Here is an 18,477-nt window from a genome sequence, read left to right on the forward strand (position 1 = left end):
TCCCGAGGATCGAACCGCGCAGTGCTAGTCCCAGTGGGGCAGTGCACAGGAAGCTACAACGAACAGCAGGAGTTCGAGGCGGCTCAGAAACAAGCGGCTGATGTCAAAGCCCTTCCCTAGCACGGCAGGTTAAGTGCAGGGTGAGCAAAGCACAGGCAATGCCACACGCTCATTGGGAGAGACTCCAGCAGAGCCTGCCACGTGGAACATCCAGAATCTAAGAGCTCCGCTGCGTGGCTGCTTCCAGGTGCAGTGTTCACACCTCATGCACCTGGAGATTTTGCTTTCAGAAGAGAACACTGCCCCAGTGCTCACACTATAGCCCAGCCACCCAAACCTGAGGGATGAGGGCCTCTCTCCTACCAGAATACGGATTGCTGCTCAGGCTGCCGTCCCTTCCAGTCAGCGGGGTGGTGGGGGTAGGGAATGGGATGCTGTAATAATCCTGAAAGAGACATGGAGAAAGCGCACTGAGCCACATACTGTTACAAAGGTGGGCCTCTTGGAGAAACAGGATTTCCAGGCTGCAACAGCCCAGCGTGTTGGAGTCATGCAGTTCAGATCAGTCACATGGTAGGCTGATCGCATCTGGTAGCAACTCCGGATTTTGCTCTTGCATTTACCATCCCCCCTGTCTGGCCATTAGAAGAGCTAGAAAAGGTCTACTGGTATGCATTCTCTTTAAAGGACCAGGACGGTACCTGCAGCATCACAGCCACGGGAATAAGAATAACTTCCCTTCTGCAGAACACGTGCCGCATCCCGGGGGCAAGCAGTCCCTCTATCTCTGGAGAAAGTCAGTCTAGCCAGCGCCATCCGCCGCTCACAGCGAGCAGAGCTCGGCTTGTTCGGCTCCATAAACCTACTCTCCCAATAATTAATGCTACTGATTCTCAAGTGCCCAAGAACACGTGAAGGAGCTGAACTGATCAAATTGATTAGACTGACCTCTACAGAAAGCACCACAGCTGTATACATACAGAATCCCATTTTGCTAGTCTCTCACCAATACTTTACAACCTGGTATGCCTGTCTGGATTCACTGGTTAGGTCCAGAGACGCAGGCCGGCTGCTAGGATTAGAGAAGCGCCTTACAGATCTTATTTTACGTACTCACCAATGGGAATCTCGTCTGAAGCATCTGCAAGTCGTCATAACCATACACTTGTGGCTAAGAAAGGAACAGGAGATTGCGTTAGGTACACAAATCGTACAGCTCATTACCAAGTAGCCATGGCAGACCATGTCCATATAATTATCTGACCAAGGATGAAGACCAGCCCTCCCCCACCCCACCATGACAACAAGAGACAGAGTGACTGGAAAGAGAGAAACTGCTACGGAACCTGGCCAAAGATCTCTAGTTCGCTGCTATGCGATGTGGTGCCATGTGGGATTCTAGGGCTCATCAAATATCAGTGGGACAATCCCAGCTTGTAAGTAGTTTGCAGAAGTTGTATACGCAAATGTGTCACTTCTCTAGTTTCTCTCTCTCTCTCTCTGTCACACACACACACACACACATAGCTAAGCTTGTGGGCTCCTGACCGAGGGGGGCACCTCACAACCACCAGACAGAACGGTGGCCGGTATGGAAAAGCTGAGCACCTCGGTTAAGATCTTTGGTTCAGTCTGTCACCCTGGTCCCCAGCTTCTGACACCATTCCCCAGTACAGGCACTGTAATCAGTGCTCCAGGGCTCCTGCTTCTCTACCGCAAGGAGAAAGCTCTGTGGCGAGTCCTAGTGCCCCACTGCTGCCCACTTCCCATTCCAGCTGTTTGCACGTTAACCCACCAAGGAGCTGGCACTGCTCCAAACCTCTGCTCCCAGGGACCTTGGATCAATAGGTGCTGCTGGCTGACCAGGCTGGGAACCAGGGCTCCTCGCTCTGCATTGCATGGGGGTGGGGGGGGGTCTGTACATGCCCTACTTGCTGGAGGTTAGCGACGCTGACTGAGTGAACACCCCTGCAGTCATCTCCACCAAGTGACACTTACCCCTGCACACAAACATTGCTCCCTCCCGCAGGGCCCTTTCACAGCCCAGGGGCCTCCCACCTAGCGGAGCCCCATTGATTAGCTTTTGTAAGAGTTTTATGTTGCAAGTTCAACCAGGTGGTGTCTGCTTGACTGCATCTGGTACCAACTCTGATTCCTCTGGCATGCACTGTCCCTCCTTGCTAGCTACAGAGAGAGCTAGGAAGGATCTACTGGCATGCGGCACCTTGGCTGGAGCCCCACTCACCGGATAGGCATGTAAGAGCCCTGGAGCCATGATGTACGGATTAGGCAACAATGGTGGAACTCCAGGAGGGAGGTTGGGAGGGGCTTTTCCTGAAGGAGGAAAAAACAGTGACACAGTGAAACAAACAAACGTTGATCAGATCATCTTCTCCCCCCCCCCCCCCAGGCAGCCCCCCCCCCCCCCCCCCCCAGTACCAGATCATCTTCTCGCCCCCTCCCACCCACCGGCAACCCCCCCCCCCCCCCCCCAGATCATCTCCCCCCGCCCCCAGCACCTGATGTTGTGGCCACAGAGCTGCGCGTGGAGGCTGTCACGGTGGAGTTGTTGCTGAGGTTCAGGCCCAAGCTGCTGACGCTGCTCAGACTGGAGGAGACGCTGACCACAGGTGGGGCAGCCGAGACTGTGCTGGAGGAGGTGGAAAAAGTGCTAGCAGAAGAATGGAGGCTTGCTTCACTCTCCACACTAGTGTGCTAAAGGGGGGTGGGGAGAGAGAGAGTTAGAGGCCTAGGCAGTCTCCATGTAGCCAAGCAGGGGTGTACCACCCCCCCGCAGGAGCAGTATGCAGGGGGGAGGGTGCAAACAGCTGTCTGGACCTGGAAATCCCTAACTGCAGCAGCGAGCTGGCTTTGCTGGTGCACTGGGCACGCAGCTCTCCCGGTTTTAGTTACACAGCTCCGGCTAACAAACGGTACCACGTGGCTGCAGGCAGAACAAAACACAGCCAGGGAAACCCAGTGCAGCAGCTCCCAAAGTCACAAGGTGGAGGAGTTTACCTACACTAGGAAAACAAAACCCGCCCGAAACCCCCCCTCAGCCACCAGGGCAAATCTTACGGTCCCAGGTTTTAAGGGCTCCCCTACCCCTCCAGCACCCCCAAACGGGCAGCTGGGGGACAAGGACAAGGGGAAGATGGGGGAGAAAATCCACTGAAGCAAGACGCTGTTGGCTCTTCACACCCCGTCACCGCCTCTGCAAAGAGCCGTCCCTCTGGCAGATTCCCTGTTCAGACTCAGGTGAGATCCTCGAACCTGGGGAACTGGCTGCCCAACAGCCAGCATGAGAAACCACCCCCAAGACTCAAGGCTCTTCGAGCTACTGATACAGGATGAAAAGGCCCTTTGGTCTGGAAGGGGCAGTACTGAAAGGACCCATCATTAAAAAGGGAGCAAAACCCCTAAGCGAGCCCGGAGCCTGCCCCAGCACACAGGGAACAATATAGCACTGCAAGAGAGACCAGGAGAAAGGGACCGCTCATCCCATGTGTTACCGGGGTAAGAGCAATGTCCCAGGAACACCCAGCCCCTGATGCTTCCAATGAAACCAGACCCCCCCCTGCTCCCATAAGCAAACAGTCCAGAGCTCCGCCGGGGGTTTAACCATGCCGAGGGCAGCTCCAGAGCAATCCCAGGAGAGCGGTGTCTGGGCCCAGGATTTCAGCACTCCAGCAGTCGGTCTGTCGGAGCGCTGCAGTTCAATCAGCCACAGTCTAGTCTGACTGCATCTGGTTGCAACTCCGGGTTTCTGTGGCATACGTTCCTCCCTTAATGGCTACAGCAAGCTAGTAAGGAGCTATTGGTATGCGACAAACAGGCATGGCCTCCTCTTGCCTGGAGCCACGGACAGGCATGCAATATATTGAAACAAATGCCCCCCCCCCCCCGATAACCTTTAGATCGCCACCCAGCCCCCTCCATGGCCAACCTGGCTGAGCCCCGCCCCATCTCAGACTGACTGGCTGCCCTCGTTACTTGGCTGTGGGCAGTTCTGCCACCAGAGCTAGGTTATACACATCGCCTGCTGCTGCACCGGGGCCTGGCTTTCCCAGGGGACGGGGCACCCATATTTCCAGTGAGCGGGGCCGGAATCACAGGCGCTCAGTGCCTTAGCAGATCTGCACTGCAGCATCTGGACTCACCAGAAGAGTTGACGTTGATGTGCGCCCAGAGGACGTGGACGAGGAGAGGCTGTTCTGCTGGGTGGGTAACGTGCTGCAGGAGGAGAGAAAAAGCTGTCAAGCCAACTGCAGAGTTAGACAGCAGGGCTCCACTCCCCCTCCAATGCTACCACACAGCTCCATTCTCTTCCTCCACAGGAACGTCAGGTGCCAGGACTGGACCGCGTTTGGGGTGGACAATAGACATGGAAGCCAGGTGCAGTCCAGTCCCTGGCAGCAAAGCTGGGCTTGCTTCCCAGGCAAACAGCACGGGACATTTCAAGGGAAGGGCCCCTGACAGCACTTTCCTTGGTGGAGCCAGTGCTTCCCTGACGCCTTGGCCAGGTAGAGGAAGGGGCACCTTTTCTTGCCAAGAATGACTGAAGCTCCATCACATGGTGTCGGAGTGAGGGGAACCTGGAGGCCCCTCTGGAGAGAGGAGGGGTGCCGCATCCCCACATGGGCAGCAAGTGGTCCCCTCCACTCACCACTTCTGTACAGGGCCTAGCATTCTGCTTCTCCAGTGATTGGAACGCCCCGAGCTCACCTGCTGAGTTGGGCGGTGGTCGTACTGGGGAGCTCCTCAGCGTGGTTCAGGCTACTCAGAGCTGATGAGTGCTGGCTGGCTGTTGTCAGCAGGGATGATGCTGATACTGAATCATTCAGAGGTGCGATATTGGGGGCAGAGGGGGAATCTGATTTCACCACAGGGCCTGGAGCACCTATGAATGAAAGCTGTGGTTAGGGGTCTTCCGAGCACTGGAAGAACACCAGCACTTTCCACCTGTAAACATTCCCCCTCCCAACAGCCCGTGGAGGAAGGGGATGCAGCATGAACTGGCAGTGAGAGCATAGAACTAGGAGATGGGAGACCTGGGGCTTACTTCTGTCTCTGCTGCTGACCTGCTGCATGACCATGGTCAAGCCACTGCACCTCTGTACCTCAGTTTCCCTCAACTGTAAAACAGAAGCAATGATCCTTACCCAGCTTCACACAGAGCTGAGATCTAGGAATGAAAAGCCCTTGCTAAGGGCCAAGGATCATCATCGGGAATAGACTGTCCCACTTCACAGGCACACAAGTTAAGTGACCTGCCCAAAGTCAAAGAGGCAAGTGGTAAAAGACAGAACATTTTAGGGTAAGCCAATCAAACAAGCAGCACAGAGCGGGCCAGCACGGTGAGGATTTTCTGCCAGCCTGGATCAAGGCTGCTGCTCACAACCCCCAAAGGAGCACAAGGGCATGTGTGGTGTGAGCAAACCCAACCCCCCGCATGTCATGCTGGCACTCACCTTCGACGGCCTGCGTGGTTTGTAACTGCGTGGGCTGCACAGAGCTGAAACCATTCTGGAAAAGAAAGGGGAGAGTTCGGTAAAGGCTGCGGCTTGTCCTCACTGACCCCTCTGCATTTGTTTCACTCCCCTCCAGGCCCACACAATAGCTCCCGGAGCAGACTTGTGACCGTACAAATTGTCAGACTGGATCGGACACGAGGCTAACCTCGTTCAGGCTCCCCTCAGACCATGGGCAGTACCAGATGCTTCAGAGAAAGGTGCAAGAAACCTCCTAATCCCTAGAAGAGGCGGGCTCAAGCGCTGATCAAGGGGTCTGCATCGCCTCCAACACAGATGTTTCCATTAACTGTTCCCAGTCTGGATAGTTTTGTGATCCATAGGAATGTACAGTCTCAACCTCAGCACTACCCTTCTGCAGTGAGTACCACAGGTGTGTGAGAAAAGCAGAATTGGCTGTCAGTTTGCATTTGGCCACCAGTGAATTTCACTGCAGGCGAACAAATCTCAGCGCTGGGACGCTTGATACCAGTGCATTCGGCAGGCACATGACATGTGACCAACTGTGAGGGGTTCTCAGTACATTTATCAGATTCCACAAGACAAGAGGCGACACTAAAGAATCCTCGAGGCGATTCCCCCACCCCACCCAGAGAGGTCACCAGGCCACCCTGAGCAGCCTGCAGGGATGACCAGAAAGGGACAGACTCTCCAAGCAGCAGCACCAGCCCTCTCAGCAGCTGACCCAGGTGTTGCGTGGCAGGCTCCAGGATGCTGTGTGCAGCCCTTGGCCAGAGAGAGGGGAGACACTAGGGATCACGGGAAGGAAAGAGAAAATCCCACACATTCCCCATCCCAAGAAATAACTAGATCATCCACTGTTGGCACTGCAAACGCACCCTCCACACCAGCACCCAGGGGGCCGCACTGCAGCTCCAAGGCCCGGATTACACCTATGCCTACTTGGGGCTAAATGAACGATAAAGCTCCAATTTACAACAAATATTGACAGACCCTGCCACTAGCTGGTGGTGCAGATTTTGCAAGGAAGTTACAGTGGAATCACGGGTTTCCTCACTCACCTCTCCATTTAAAGTGACCCACTCCCACCTCTCCTCCTTCAGTCCTGAGCAAGGCCAGTTTGCAGACAACCATCACATCCTGTGGTGAGGACAGCAGCTAGCCCCTAGCTCAGGCAGAGGAGAGGGCTTTTCCATAGCAAGCCAGCAAAACTGAGCAATCGGCTCTCCCTCTGCCGGGATCTGCAGGGCCCAGTTATCAGCTTTTTGATTTCTCTTACGCCTTTCCTGTCCTGCAGAATTACAGCCACCCCTCCACACAGGGTTTCACACTCTCCCACGGTAAGACAGCACCACCGAGAGGGGATGCGCTGGCCCCGGAAGGCAGTCAAGGCCAGCTCCCTACCTTGGCCTGGGTCAGGTCTTTCTGGGGCGAGGAGGAGATGGAGTTTGGGTATCGCCTGGTCTGGGTGGATCTCTGTTCATACAGTGGTCCCTGAGCGCTGTTCTGGGAGGTATACGTTGCTGTCTGTATTGTGCCGCCCTGGTAACCAGACTCCTGGCTTTGATTGGACGAAGATTCACTACACAGAAAGAAAGGAAGGCGTTTATTTTCTCTCCAAAATGACCCTGCTGGGCTGGCAGCCTCGAGCCTTTGCTTAAATGTGCTAACCAATGTAGCTGATCAAACCCAGCAGAGGGACGGCCCAGCCACAGAGAGAGACTCACTGAAAAAGGCTTGTGGTGCTGTGGACTGAGCACTGGACTGGAAGCCAGGAACTCCCAAGTTCTGACGCTACTGACTCTCTGCGTGGCCCAGGCCAAGTCACTTCATCTCTTTGGGCTTCCTTTTCTCACCCATACAATGGAGCTAGTACTTAGGAGGAGGCTGTGAGGACCGGCTAATGCAGGGATACTCAGAGTGAGGCTTGCAGCAGCTCTTTAATGGATCGCCTGCAGCTATCTGCAGAACATGATATTAAACCCCTGTGCGATTTAATCACTAAAGTTATTAACCAATCAGGATGCTTTTACTATGTTATTAACCAGCTGTAGTCGATAAAACAATAATACTTGGTCAGTCATTTTGCTGTGAGAATTGTCTACATTTCCCCGGCCAGGCTGTTTAAATATGAATTTATAGCACTCTAGTAAATGAAACATGAATTCCCACAACTGTGACTCTTGGGTAATGCTGATGGCTAATTTGGCTCCTGAACCACTGAGGTCTGAGTATCTCTAGGCTAACGGGTCTGTAATGCTCGGAATAAAACTAAGCGTGAAAAATCCAGGCAAGTTTTCCCCTTTCTGACAGACTCAGAGGTTTGATAAGGAGAGAGGATACAAATCTATGTAAAATCAGACTGGACAAGCACATAAACCGGGGACACACAGCAATGGCTGGAGGAGGAACTGCCAAACGTTACAGGTCTTCCCCAGCTCTTCCACCATTCCACCCAGCTCTGAGCAGTAATCGCACAGAACCCAGACGTCACTGAAACCCTTGGGAATTACTGTGCCACGGACCTTGCACAGGAAGGGGCTGGGGCAGGCAGCTCAGCTGTAAGTCACTGTTTACATTAGAGCTCCTGAGGGCCACTTCCTCCACTCCCCGGCCTGAAGGCCAGACATCTCCAGTAACTCCGCCGGGACAAAAGGGCCAACGGCTTCCTGTTCAGCATCTCATCGGGGGCAATGTTGTTGCGCAATAAGGGATGCTAGGGACTGGGAGTGGCAGCAGCTCTCGGAGGAGGATCAGCTAGCCAGCCTGGGGTGAGAACCCTTCCATTTGACAAGGCACGCTCAGTCTGAACGGACAGACACGCGCAGCTCTCTCCCGGTTTGCTACAGAAGTCTCCACAGTCTGTATTTATAGTGTGAAGGCGGCGGCACACTGAACCTGTTCACCTGGAACAAGGCGCAGTTGTGCTGGGATTCCCCTCTCATTATTCACAGGGAGTGGTTTAACGGCAGCAGGAAACCTGCCCGAATTTACTTTCTGTTTAAGTACCGCAGGCCAATCAGCCATAGGTTTGTCTGAATGAGTCCGCTGGCAACTTAACTGTTTACTGTTGCATACGCTGTCCCCCCTTTATGGCTATGAGACCAGCCAGAAAGGGTCTACTGGTATGCAGTATGGTTCGGGAGCTCCCGGAGCAGGCTGCAGGGTCAGCTCATTGACACAGGCAGCTTGGACACCAAGGAAACTCCCGCCCCACTGTGCTGTGGCTGGTACAGGAGACCCCAGAATCTCAGCAGTACAAACAAGGTGCCCCTATGGTAAGGGTGAAGCTGTGTCTCCTCCTGACCCTGCAATGGGTTAGAGCATAGAGGCTCTTTATAGCAGGGCCATTGAGACCCAGACGGAGCTGGAAGCAAGGCTGCCCCTAATGACTAAGGAGCAAGTGCTACCTGCCTCTGTCCACCATGGGCATTGGGGTGTTTCCCTGCGTGCCCCAGGCCTTTACCTCGCAGTGCTGGTGTAGAGGCTGCTTTGAGACTGGCTCACAGAGGCGCTCGTCGTGGGCGTTGATTCGTACTCCGAGAGAACAGGCTCCGAACCAAACTGTAATGCCCCAAACTGCAGGTTTAGCCCTGAGATATCTGCTGAGCCAGGCATTTCCACCGCGAGAGCAGGAATCTGCAAAGGAAGGAGGGGTCCCTGAAAGGCAAGTCACTGCAAGGACAACCGAACTGGGCAAAGGGGACTTCGCGCGAGCGTCCTGCAGGGATAACCGCCTTGAACACCACATCAGACTGAAGCGGGCAGAGAAAATTCAACATGTGCACAGGAGGGCTCTGACCTCAGCTCGCCGCACACTTCAGTGTCACAATGCTAGAGCGAGGTCAGTTGACCAGCAGCCCCAGAATACAGGGATCAGGCCACAGGGGCTCACCTACATAGATGTCTGCAGGGTTACAACTCTGCAGTCAGATATTGAGATACTGAGAATCCCAGACTTGACTTCAGTGACACCCACCCTCACCCTGCTGGAATTTCGAACACGCTCTCCCCTGTGGTCTGCAGGTGCTCTGGGCGCTCCGGATTACGCTGTGAACGTGAATCTGTTCAGCCTGGAACACAGAAGCCTACGAAGAGCCTAATCCAACTCAGGATAGTCAAATCCAGCTCCACTCCCATTAACAGGGTGGGAGAATGCTACAACTCCACACTGCTCTGCCTCGATCCTGCTGCCACCTCCCTGCACACCCCATACCTTGGATGTCAAGGAGGCTTTCTTCTTCTGCTGCTTGAGTTTCTGCTGCACTGGCTGGGGACTGGAGGACTGGTTGTCCGATGACCCTGGGGACATCTGGGGAACAGGGTTGGTTTTGCTGGGCAGAGGGGAAGATGGGGGGGGCGGTGCCGTTGTAGAGGCTGTCACCACAGGCTGCTTGTCCTGCATGAACACCTCCATCATCGCTGAGGCTGGCGTGAAAGCCTGACGCTTGGTGAAGGGGCTGTGAACGGATGAGTCCGTTGGGTTCTTTAGATCTGCCACGTGAAACAAGGTTGGATCAATACCGGTTGTTTTGTGAGAGCAAACGCTAGTCCTGCCACTTCTAGGTTTCAGTAATGAAATAAATGATTGGGGCCTTGCCCCTCCCTGGAGCCTTTCATCGAGCATCTCAAAGCTCTTCACACAGTTAGTTAACCTCCAGGGAGATATTAGGCCCCTCCTACATGGGGAATACCACTCCCAAGGGAGTCAGGGGCATTGCTGGGAAAAGAACCGCAGGAGCCCTGCCTCCCAGTCCAGCATTCGAACCAGACCCCTGCCCTCTTCCACGGGCGGCGTGCTGAGGTGTCGAGCACTCCACCTTTCAGCTCAGTGTGCAAGGCCTCGCTGCGGCTCTTGCCATGAAGTTTAGGGGAGGAAGGAAGCAGATCTAGTCAGCAGAGCTCCTCCATCACAGAACAACTGCAAATGCCTCTCACACGAGAGCACGGAACACCGCCTCTCGCAGAAACCTGGCTTTGCTTCCCTGCCCTCCTCTGCAAGTTTGGCTACATTGGATTGCCCAGTTCTTTTGCTTCACCTACCGCGTACCCAGCAAGTAACACCAGGCCTTCCTCCCCTGAGCACAGCTGCACCTCCTGCACCCCTCAGCACCACGGCTTACTAAACACGACTCCCATTCTCTCTGCCTCTGCTCTGGGGCTCCTTATCTGAAACGCTCAGAGGATGCCAACACCGGCGGCTGCTGGAACAGGGTTTTTTCCTCAGCTCATATTTGAACCAGAGCCATTTCCCCGAGCAAGAAACAACGTGTAGGAGCTGAAAGAACAGCATCAGCACTAGACCATGCAGGGCTCGGAGAGATCTTCGAAGCGCAGAATCGCTAGAGCTGCTCTTGTATCGCAGGCATTCCCCAGGGCCAGGAAAATCGCTTCCTTTCCCCACTGGCCTCTGGCATGAGAGCCACCAGCACAGGCTAGTTTCCTTTCCAAGGGGCCGATGAGATCAGCAGCCCAGCTCCCTCCAGCAGACGGAGGTGACACATGCCTGTGTCTCGGAGATCTAGTCCGCAGGCTTGCTCCTGGACTCCCAGTACTTGAGGCCACCACTCACCAAATTCCCCTCTACAGATCTCTGCATTTAGAGAACATGCCAGGCTACGGAAATGGCCAGGGGACCGGTCAGCAGATGCCTGCGGGCGAGTGTCCGTGTGGCAGGCTGGCAGTGCAATGGGCTCATTTCGGCGGCTGGGAGCGGAGAAGGGACGAGGAAAGACCCTGACAGTGTCTTAATGAGCCATAATTACTCTCCAATCAGATGCATGTTCCCAGAGATTATTTCTGAATGGCAATGAGCCCAAAGGCTCCAGGGCTCGCTCCTCCACGCCACCCACTGCAGCCCTGGCTGCGATCCATTCCCCGCCCAGGAACCTTACCGTACTGCACGAGAGCCGAGGACTGCGCCGGGGATCCCATGTCCCAGGAGGAGGAGGTGTTGCTCCCGCCAGGCTGGGCGTGCTGAGCGGCTAGCTGCGCCAGAGCCTGAGCTGTCTTGAACTGCTCCAGGAATTGAGAGCCTGTGGTGCTGCTGCTTTTGGCCTCTCCGACGTCTCCAAAGCCCTTCCCCAGCATGCTCACCTGGGGTAACGAGGAAAGGGAAAGTCACCACTAAAAGCAGGGGCTAAGATTGCCTGAGTGCCCCTGTGCTGCCTGTTTCACACCCAGGCTGTGCTGCCAGTGGATGTATGGTGGGTGCTGTCTGGAACGAGAGGCTTTATGCTCGTATTTTGCCCTGCGCTGCGTGTGATGCCAGGTTAAGGGCATGGACGCAGCACAGCTGAGCTCTCCAATAAAGGTAACAGGTGGATCTGCAAGAATCCCTAAGTGCCAATGAAAGTCCAGGGGGCTCCTGCTCCCCAGTCACATAGGTGCTTTGGGAAATGCCACCCATCGTTCTCCTCCCAATCTTTCTGCCAGGGCGACACAAAGAAGCAGTTGTCCAGCTCCAGGCACCTCTCTGGGACCATTTCAACAATTCCCTTCTTCGCTCTTCAATACAGGACTGCTGGACTCTCAGCGGCTGCGGGGTACCCCTGTGTTCGGCTGCTGGTTGGCCAAGAACCAACCCGGCACAAGCCATGCCTGAGATGCAGGGACTGAGTGGAGGAGGGACATGCAGGACAGAGCACAATGGCAGCACTCACCTGCCTTAAGGAACAGGCACATTTGGTGCTTTGAAACCGGGGTCTGTCCTTGGACAAGTCACCTCCCTGAGAGGGAGAAATCGGCTCTCTGTGAAGCCTCCAGAGGGAAGTACAGAACGGGAGACACCCAGCAGGCCCAGCTGCCCAGACACACTCAGGGCATGCTCCCTTGCTGTGGTTACCACCCCTCAGTTGCCCTTTCAGACAACACAGCTCACAGCTGCTCACAGGCTCTGGGATTCTGGGATCCTCTTTTGTAGGGAGAAAGAGGCACGTGGCCTAGCGTTAGCAAGGACTGAACACTGCTCCCGCACCGAGGCTACCCTGCTCAGTCACCTAATTCCCATGAACTCACAACATCGGGAGCCAGGAGCGCACGCTGAAGCTGTAAGTCACGCAGCTCGGGGATTCTCAACTAAATGGTTGCACCCAATCTGCCCCTCCCCTATTACGCACCGAGCGGGTCTCAGAAGGTGGCTGAGAACCAGTGAAGTCCACAGGCCCCCTGCCGTGCCTAGGCAGAGGTGAGCAGCAGCTTCCTTACCATGCTGTGATGAGGGAAGGCGTTCCCAGATGCAGGCTGGGATATAGCCGTCTGCTTGGAATTGCTGAACACAAGAGGCTGGGCAAGAGAAGGAGCCTGGGTTGAATCCAGGTTTGAGGACTCATTCTCCAGAGAAGAGGGAGTCTTTCCTAACAGCACCGCAAGATCAATTCTGGGAGAAGGAAAAGGATGAAACCACCAAGATTAACAGGAGCCGTACCATCCCTTGAGGGTTAATAGCGGTCTATTCCCGCCAAGAACATCCTTCCCCGCCCCCGTGACCACACAAAGAGTCACACGCCACCACCTCAGCAACTGTCTCTAGCAATCTCAAAGGACCGACTGAAAGGAGCAGCCACCTGTACCTACTACAAGAAACCAAAAGGAAAAACCAGGCCTAAGAGCAACTATGACGTATGGGCACCTGGGCAAGACACACCTGTGCTACTTATCGGCTAGGCTGAGTAAGTGGAGCGAATGTAACCCTGCCAAACTCCTAAGAAAAGTCTGGCAAGCAACACAATGGACAGAGACAGAAAGGTTTATGCTTGGTAACGCAGGGCAATCAAATTAAGTTACACAAAACAGAGTCACATCCAAGCAGGTGAAACCTTGACTAATAAATGAACAGGCCACTGATGTAACTGTTTTCCTGGGACCAACAACTGATATGTTAATGGTTTTCACTTACATGTTGAGCTCAATTGTCTGCAAGAATAAATCTACGCTCATGGGGATAATTCTGAATTTTGATCGGACCTTTTGGAGGAACTCAAAGCTTTCTACAGACATGAATAACCCTCACATCCTCCTGGGAAGTAGTTAAGCATCTTGGCTGAGATGTTCAAATCGGTTTAGGGGGTTTAGACACATGCCTGTCATGAAAATCAATAGAAGATGTGCCTAAATCCCTTAGTATGTTCTGAAAATCTCAAAGCTGTTTTATAAAGGGAGAATCCCATGAGCCCATGCCAGAGATTATAACAGAACTTGGGAATTCCTGGCTTCCAAACCTGGGCTCCAAGCACTTAGCCCTTCCACTCAAACCCACGTGACCTTATCCAGAGCTGCTCAATTTTGTCCAAGTGGATAGCCATCTGACACAACAAATCCTGCACCTTGGCAGGGCGTTAGACTAGGTGACCCTTGCGGTCCCTTCTAACCCTATGGTTCTATGAAGCAATTCCCTGACCCCAGACCATCATATCGCTATTGCCATAGCATTGTTATTAAGCCATCACCTCTGGCCAGCTGTGATTGTCACATTCTCTGCAGGCAGAGGCACTGAAGACACATTGGAGGCAGTGAAGATCTTGGTCTCCGAAAGCTAGAAGACAGAAGAGGGAGGTAACCCACATATTAGAACCGTGCTTTAGGGCTCCAAATAAAAGAGATTTCAAAGTTAAAGCAAAAACGCAAAGGAACTGGGGCTGGGCAGAACATGTGCAGGAAGGTTCGCTCATGGCATCCCACAAGAATCAGCGTGTGGCGTTAGCGCTGATACTATGTTTGGTGCTGATCAGAAGCAGCCAGCCCTTGGTTTTGCCTGGGTTCACCCTCCTCAGTGACTCAGTCAATCAGCTGCCAGGCTTAGACAGCATTTCCACTCAGTGCGGGCAGCCCCATAGTCAGTGAAAAATCCGCTGGGAAACGGGCATCTGGAAACTCACCAAGTGCAGCACCCCAAACCCACCCGACATGGAGGAGGAAACATCTGTGAGAGGAGAGTCAGCTAGGCCTCAATTCCCACAGCCAAGGTGAGGACTTCTGGCTACTGGGCCAAGGACCCACAGGCCTGCTCGGGCGGGTGAGGAAGAACTGCTAAGTTAGGCCCTGAGCCAGCAAAGCCCCTCAGCACGTGCTTGCATTTCACTCATGTCAACGGACAAGCCGAAGTGGGTCTACAACCAGCAAAGGGGCAGTCTGCTTTCTACAGCCCCAGGAACTACTGTCTGAAGTCTAAGGAATGCTCAGGATAGAGGGATGGGACGTTTTAGAGCAGCCACCAACCACATAGTTTAGAGTGGACTAGATTTGTATACAAACAGCTTTTATCCCTGAGAGAGAAGCCCAAGAACGGTTGCAAGCACCTCTGCAAGTAATGGCAAAAAAAAAATCACAGAAAACCATCCCCAGGCCAGAGCGTTTGCTTTGCGTGCAAAGGGCCTTCATGTAACACAAGAAAGGGTGTCCAGACTGCCTTCAAGCAGAGACCTGATGAGCGCAGGAACAGCTCTAACTGCCTGTGTTTCTACACACAGCACTAACACTTCCTTCGGACAGCGCCTGAAGAATGAATGCCTTTTCCTTTGCTGTCAACTCCAGCTGCCCAGCTGAAAGGAAGTGAAAAAATGTACAATAAAGGGCTCAGTCCTGCAGCCATTTAAGGTGATAGCAAAACTCTCCCTTGATTTAAATGGCAGCTGGATCAGGGCCAAAGTTAGGAGAACTTTAAAAACCAAGGCAAAGTTTCTTCTGAAGCAGTGGAATTGGATGCCGAGAACACAGATAAAGCAACAAGATGAAAATGAGACAAGCCACAGATTAACACAGAAGGAAGAGCTCAGAGCTCCTGGAAATGGGCATAAAAAGCACAACCTTGGCAATAAAGACAAGCAAAGGTACTTGACATTCTGCACCCAGACTCCCTCCCCCCAGCCCCAGAGTAGATATTACAGATCCACAAGGCCGAGCTTTCCAAGCTGCAAACTCGCAGTGTTAACTTTCCACAGAGTTCGGTAGCGACAATATTTAATCCACCTGAGTCGTGCAGTGCAGTTCCTGGAACAAGGAGCCTGGTTTGGGGCTATTCCTACAGTCCTCAGCTAGCAGGTTTTGTTCCCCTTCTATCATGGGGAGGGGATTGAGAGTACCTACATCTTCATTCCAGTCCTCTGTTCCCCACTCCTCCGTCGCTGTCCTCCATGCACCTACAAGGAAAGCAAGAGTTTGGGAAGTTTGCTGCGTGTCGTAGCCCCATTTCTTACAAAAGCCAGGAAAGTGGTTTGGGAGCATAGCAGGCAGCTGGCTGGGTTCTTACTCACCAACCAGGCACAGGCGAGAGGCTAAGAAAGGCTGCGCACAGACACACCCCAACACCAAAGCAGAAACTCAGGGTATTGGGGTTAGCCAGGGGGCTCCCTGGGTTCTTCCCCAGCCCCTTTGCTCAGAACCATCCGTTTTCCTGCTTCCCCCTCTCCTTGCAGAAGCTGCACCCACAACCAGCTACCCCCAGCCCAGCAGAGACCAAGAGCATCACCTCTAGAGTGCCTTCTGCCAGAGGTGGTGCCAAAGTCCAGCTCTCTTGTGGGACATCACCATGCAGCTAGAGTGGCTAGCAATCATTTGGGTTTTCTTAAAAGGACACCATCAGATCAAAGTTCAGTCCCAAGTTTCAGGGACTTTTATAAGACCCAAGAACTGAAATGTTTACTTGGGTTTATTTTTGTTTCAATGAGAACGTTTCCCTGCAGTGTTTGAAACTCAACACGGTGGGCACTTTGCCTAGTGCATGAGACTCTGAAAGTGAAATCTACTAGGAATCTGTGATTCATGAATTTTCCTTGCCCAATTTCAGACAAATGCAAAAGGTGAACAGATAAAATACTGCAGTGAAAAGATCATGTCGGTTTCAATGCTCCAAGGTTTGATTTGTAAAGATAAGAGAAATTTACTTTTTTTAAAATTTGTTTTTAACCTGACTGGATCCCCTACAAGCCAGTTCCAAGTCTCTTGCCCGCCCCCATACACGCACACATCTCAGTTTGAACTGAGCACTCTGGGCGTAGCATGCTCACTTCAGAGTCCACTAGAAACTTAATTTTAGGTCCTGGGGTGGGAGGAGAGGGGGAGCATTTCACATCAGAAAAATCGGCACAAAAGCAGCCTGCCACTTTTCGGCAGGTCATTTTCACCCATCCAAACCAGACTAACCAAAAATAAATAAATAAAATAAAAAAAGCCACACAGCCAACAGGGTTAATTCTAGAGACATTTACAAGAATAGGACGAGTTCTGCCCATGACAACACCTTAATCAGCTGACGAGCTTTTTAGAACGTGTGAAAATGGAACATGTTGGTCTCTGGTTCGTAGAGGCTAGTCCGAACCCTCCCGGATTTGGAGGGAGGGGGAGGGGAATTTCCAGAGAGTCTATCATTGTCAGGCCAAGATTTGAAAAGTCTCCCAGTTCCAGAGATGCAGCTGCTTGAGAGCACCAAGGAAGCAAATTACTAGCAAAGCCTATTGTTTATTTTGCCTGGCAAACAGAGCCTATTCAAACTCTAAATATTTTATTCTATTAAGGATCAAAACATTAATCCAGTTTAACCCCTTGGGTCCTTGCAGCCTCCGGGCACCCCACACTTAGAGACACACACACACACCCCCGCGCCCCAGATGCTATAACACAGGCAGGGGAAGAGTACATGCTATCTTTCGCGGGGGGGGGGGGGGGGGGGGGAGAGTTAAGGCCAGCTTTCCCCATTTCTCATCTGCTTTTTTGCTCCCTCAGCAGCAGCGTGACGGCTCCTTTCCAGGCCTGCAGGCACGAGAGCCCGTCTCCCTACCCAGGCAGAGGCTAGACACCGCAATCCAATTGCGATGGGCAGAAAGCAAGAAACAGAGCCTGTGCTGAGGGACATGGCCCTGGGCTCCATTTTCTTTCCCCCTCTCAGCTCACTTTTGGGAACAAGAGGAAGAGCAGAGGGGCAGGGAAGGCTGAGCTAAACTCTTCAGCTTCCAGACCCATGAGAAAGGCTTTCGCTACACTCCAAAACATCTCCCCTACCAGGCTGCTTCACAGGGGTCACATACCCAGTCCAGCCCGGTCTGAGATTTCTTGTGCATGGGGAGGGAAGGAGGAGTGTATGCAAAGAGCTGCTTTCTATCCAAGATGCTCTCCAGAAAGGAAATGGATGGTTTCCTAACCAGCACACGGTATATCTACCTTGCTGAAAATACACCAAACGTCCCACTGAGCTCCTGGCCGGGCGAGATCTCCAGCGAATCCAGCCCTCTGACACTCAAGACGGTGTCCTATTCAGAAAGACAGGAGATTGCCCGCCCTGCCCTCTCCCGCCTGCTGAAAGAGTCTCTTCCAGGCCTGTTGCTCCTCTCTCTTAGGGAAGGAGCTGGCTGGGAGGAATATTATCCATTGTCAAGGCAGCCATTGAGTCAGCTAGTACCGGACAGTGGCTCAGGTGACTTCCCAGACACAGAGCCTGCTCCTGTAACAGCAGCTAGCCGTTCCCTCTGGACGGCCCGGTGCCCTGGTGTACTTGCCCTAAGCTTGAAGGGGGGGGGGGGGGGGCCTCCTCGGTGGCCCCATTTCTTTTCTTTTCTGACATCTCTCCAACATTAACATCAGAGTCTGCTGCTCCCGTAACTGACCAGGAGGCCTGCAGGTGCCACAAGTCACTAGCTGGATACTCACTGACCTAATTCAGAGAAGAGTGACTGGGCCCGAGAAGCTCCATGCCCTGGAATGTCAATCCAGATGCACACACAAAGGGGTGCGACACTGAATGGCAGAACTCCCGCAGCTGGGTTCACACGAACAGCTTGTGCGCTACCCACTGCTGGAGGTCTCAGCTCAGCACTGCAAACCGGCCATAAAGGAACAGGAAACTGCAGATGAAAGGGACATGCAGGCTTAATCTCGGGCGGAAAACTGGGAGGAGAAGTGGGTAATGGAAAACCTGCACCCGAACACTCAGAGGATCCTCATCCAGACAAACAGGCTTGGACTTCAGTGGCGAAGCTTTCCCCCTTTAGTTTTC

General features: G+C 53.3%; 1 protein-coding gene and 1 non-coding gene across 28 annotated transcripts in view; both read right to left on the minus strand.

Moving 5' to 3' along the window:
* Positions 1-18,477, minus strand: part of UBAP2L (ubiquitin associated protein 2 like) — a 42,749-nt gene that overhangs the window by 8,947 nt on the left and 15,325 nt on the right. For 15 of the 27 annotated variants that reach the window (XM_034791843.1, XM_034791840.1, XM_034791838.1 and 12 more), the window contains 14 exons: positions 15,576-15,628; positions 13,940-14,025; positions 12,699-12,870; positions 11,387-11,588; positions 9,709-9,986; positions 8,959-9,131; positions 6,897-7,074; positions 5,472-5,526; positions 4,726-4,900; positions 4,161-4,233; positions 2,520-2,715; positions 2,246-2,334; positions 1,118-1,171; positions 364-445 (listed from right to left, as the gene is read on the minus strand). In XM_034791843.1, the coding sequence (XP_034647734.1) occupies positions 364-445; positions 1,118-1,171; positions 2,246-2,334; positions 2,520-2,715; positions 4,161-4,233; positions 4,726-4,900; positions 5,472-5,526; positions 6,897-7,074; positions 8,959-9,131; positions 9,709-9,986; positions 11,387-11,588; positions 12,699-12,870; positions 13,940-14,025; positions 15,576-15,628 (1,866 nt within the window). Of the gene's footprint in view, positions 1-363; positions 446-1,117; positions 1,172-2,245; positions 2,335-2,519; positions 2,716-4,160; positions 4,234-4,725; positions 4,901-5,471; positions 5,527-6,896; positions 7,075-8,958; positions 9,132-9,708; positions 9,987-11,386; positions 11,589-12,698; positions 12,871-13,939; positions 14,026-15,458; positions 15,629-18,477 lie in introns of all 27 variants that reach the window. The other 12 variants (XM_034791824.1, XM_034791826.1, XM_034791825.1 and 9 more) reach the window with 1 other exon arrangement.
* On the minus strand, positions 8,488-8,625 carry LOC117889292. The gene has a single exon (XR_004648433.1). It is a non-coding gene; the product is annotated as a small nucleolar RNA SNORA58 (small nucleolar RNA).

The sequence above is a fragment of the Trachemys scripta genome, chromosome 16 (genome assembly GCF_013100865.1).
Source record: "Trachemys scripta elegans isolate TJP31775 chromosome 16, CAS_Tse_1.0, whole genome shotgun sequence".
NCBI classification, from domain to species: Eukaryota; Metazoa; Chordata; order Testudines; family Emydidae; genus Trachemys; species Trachemys scripta.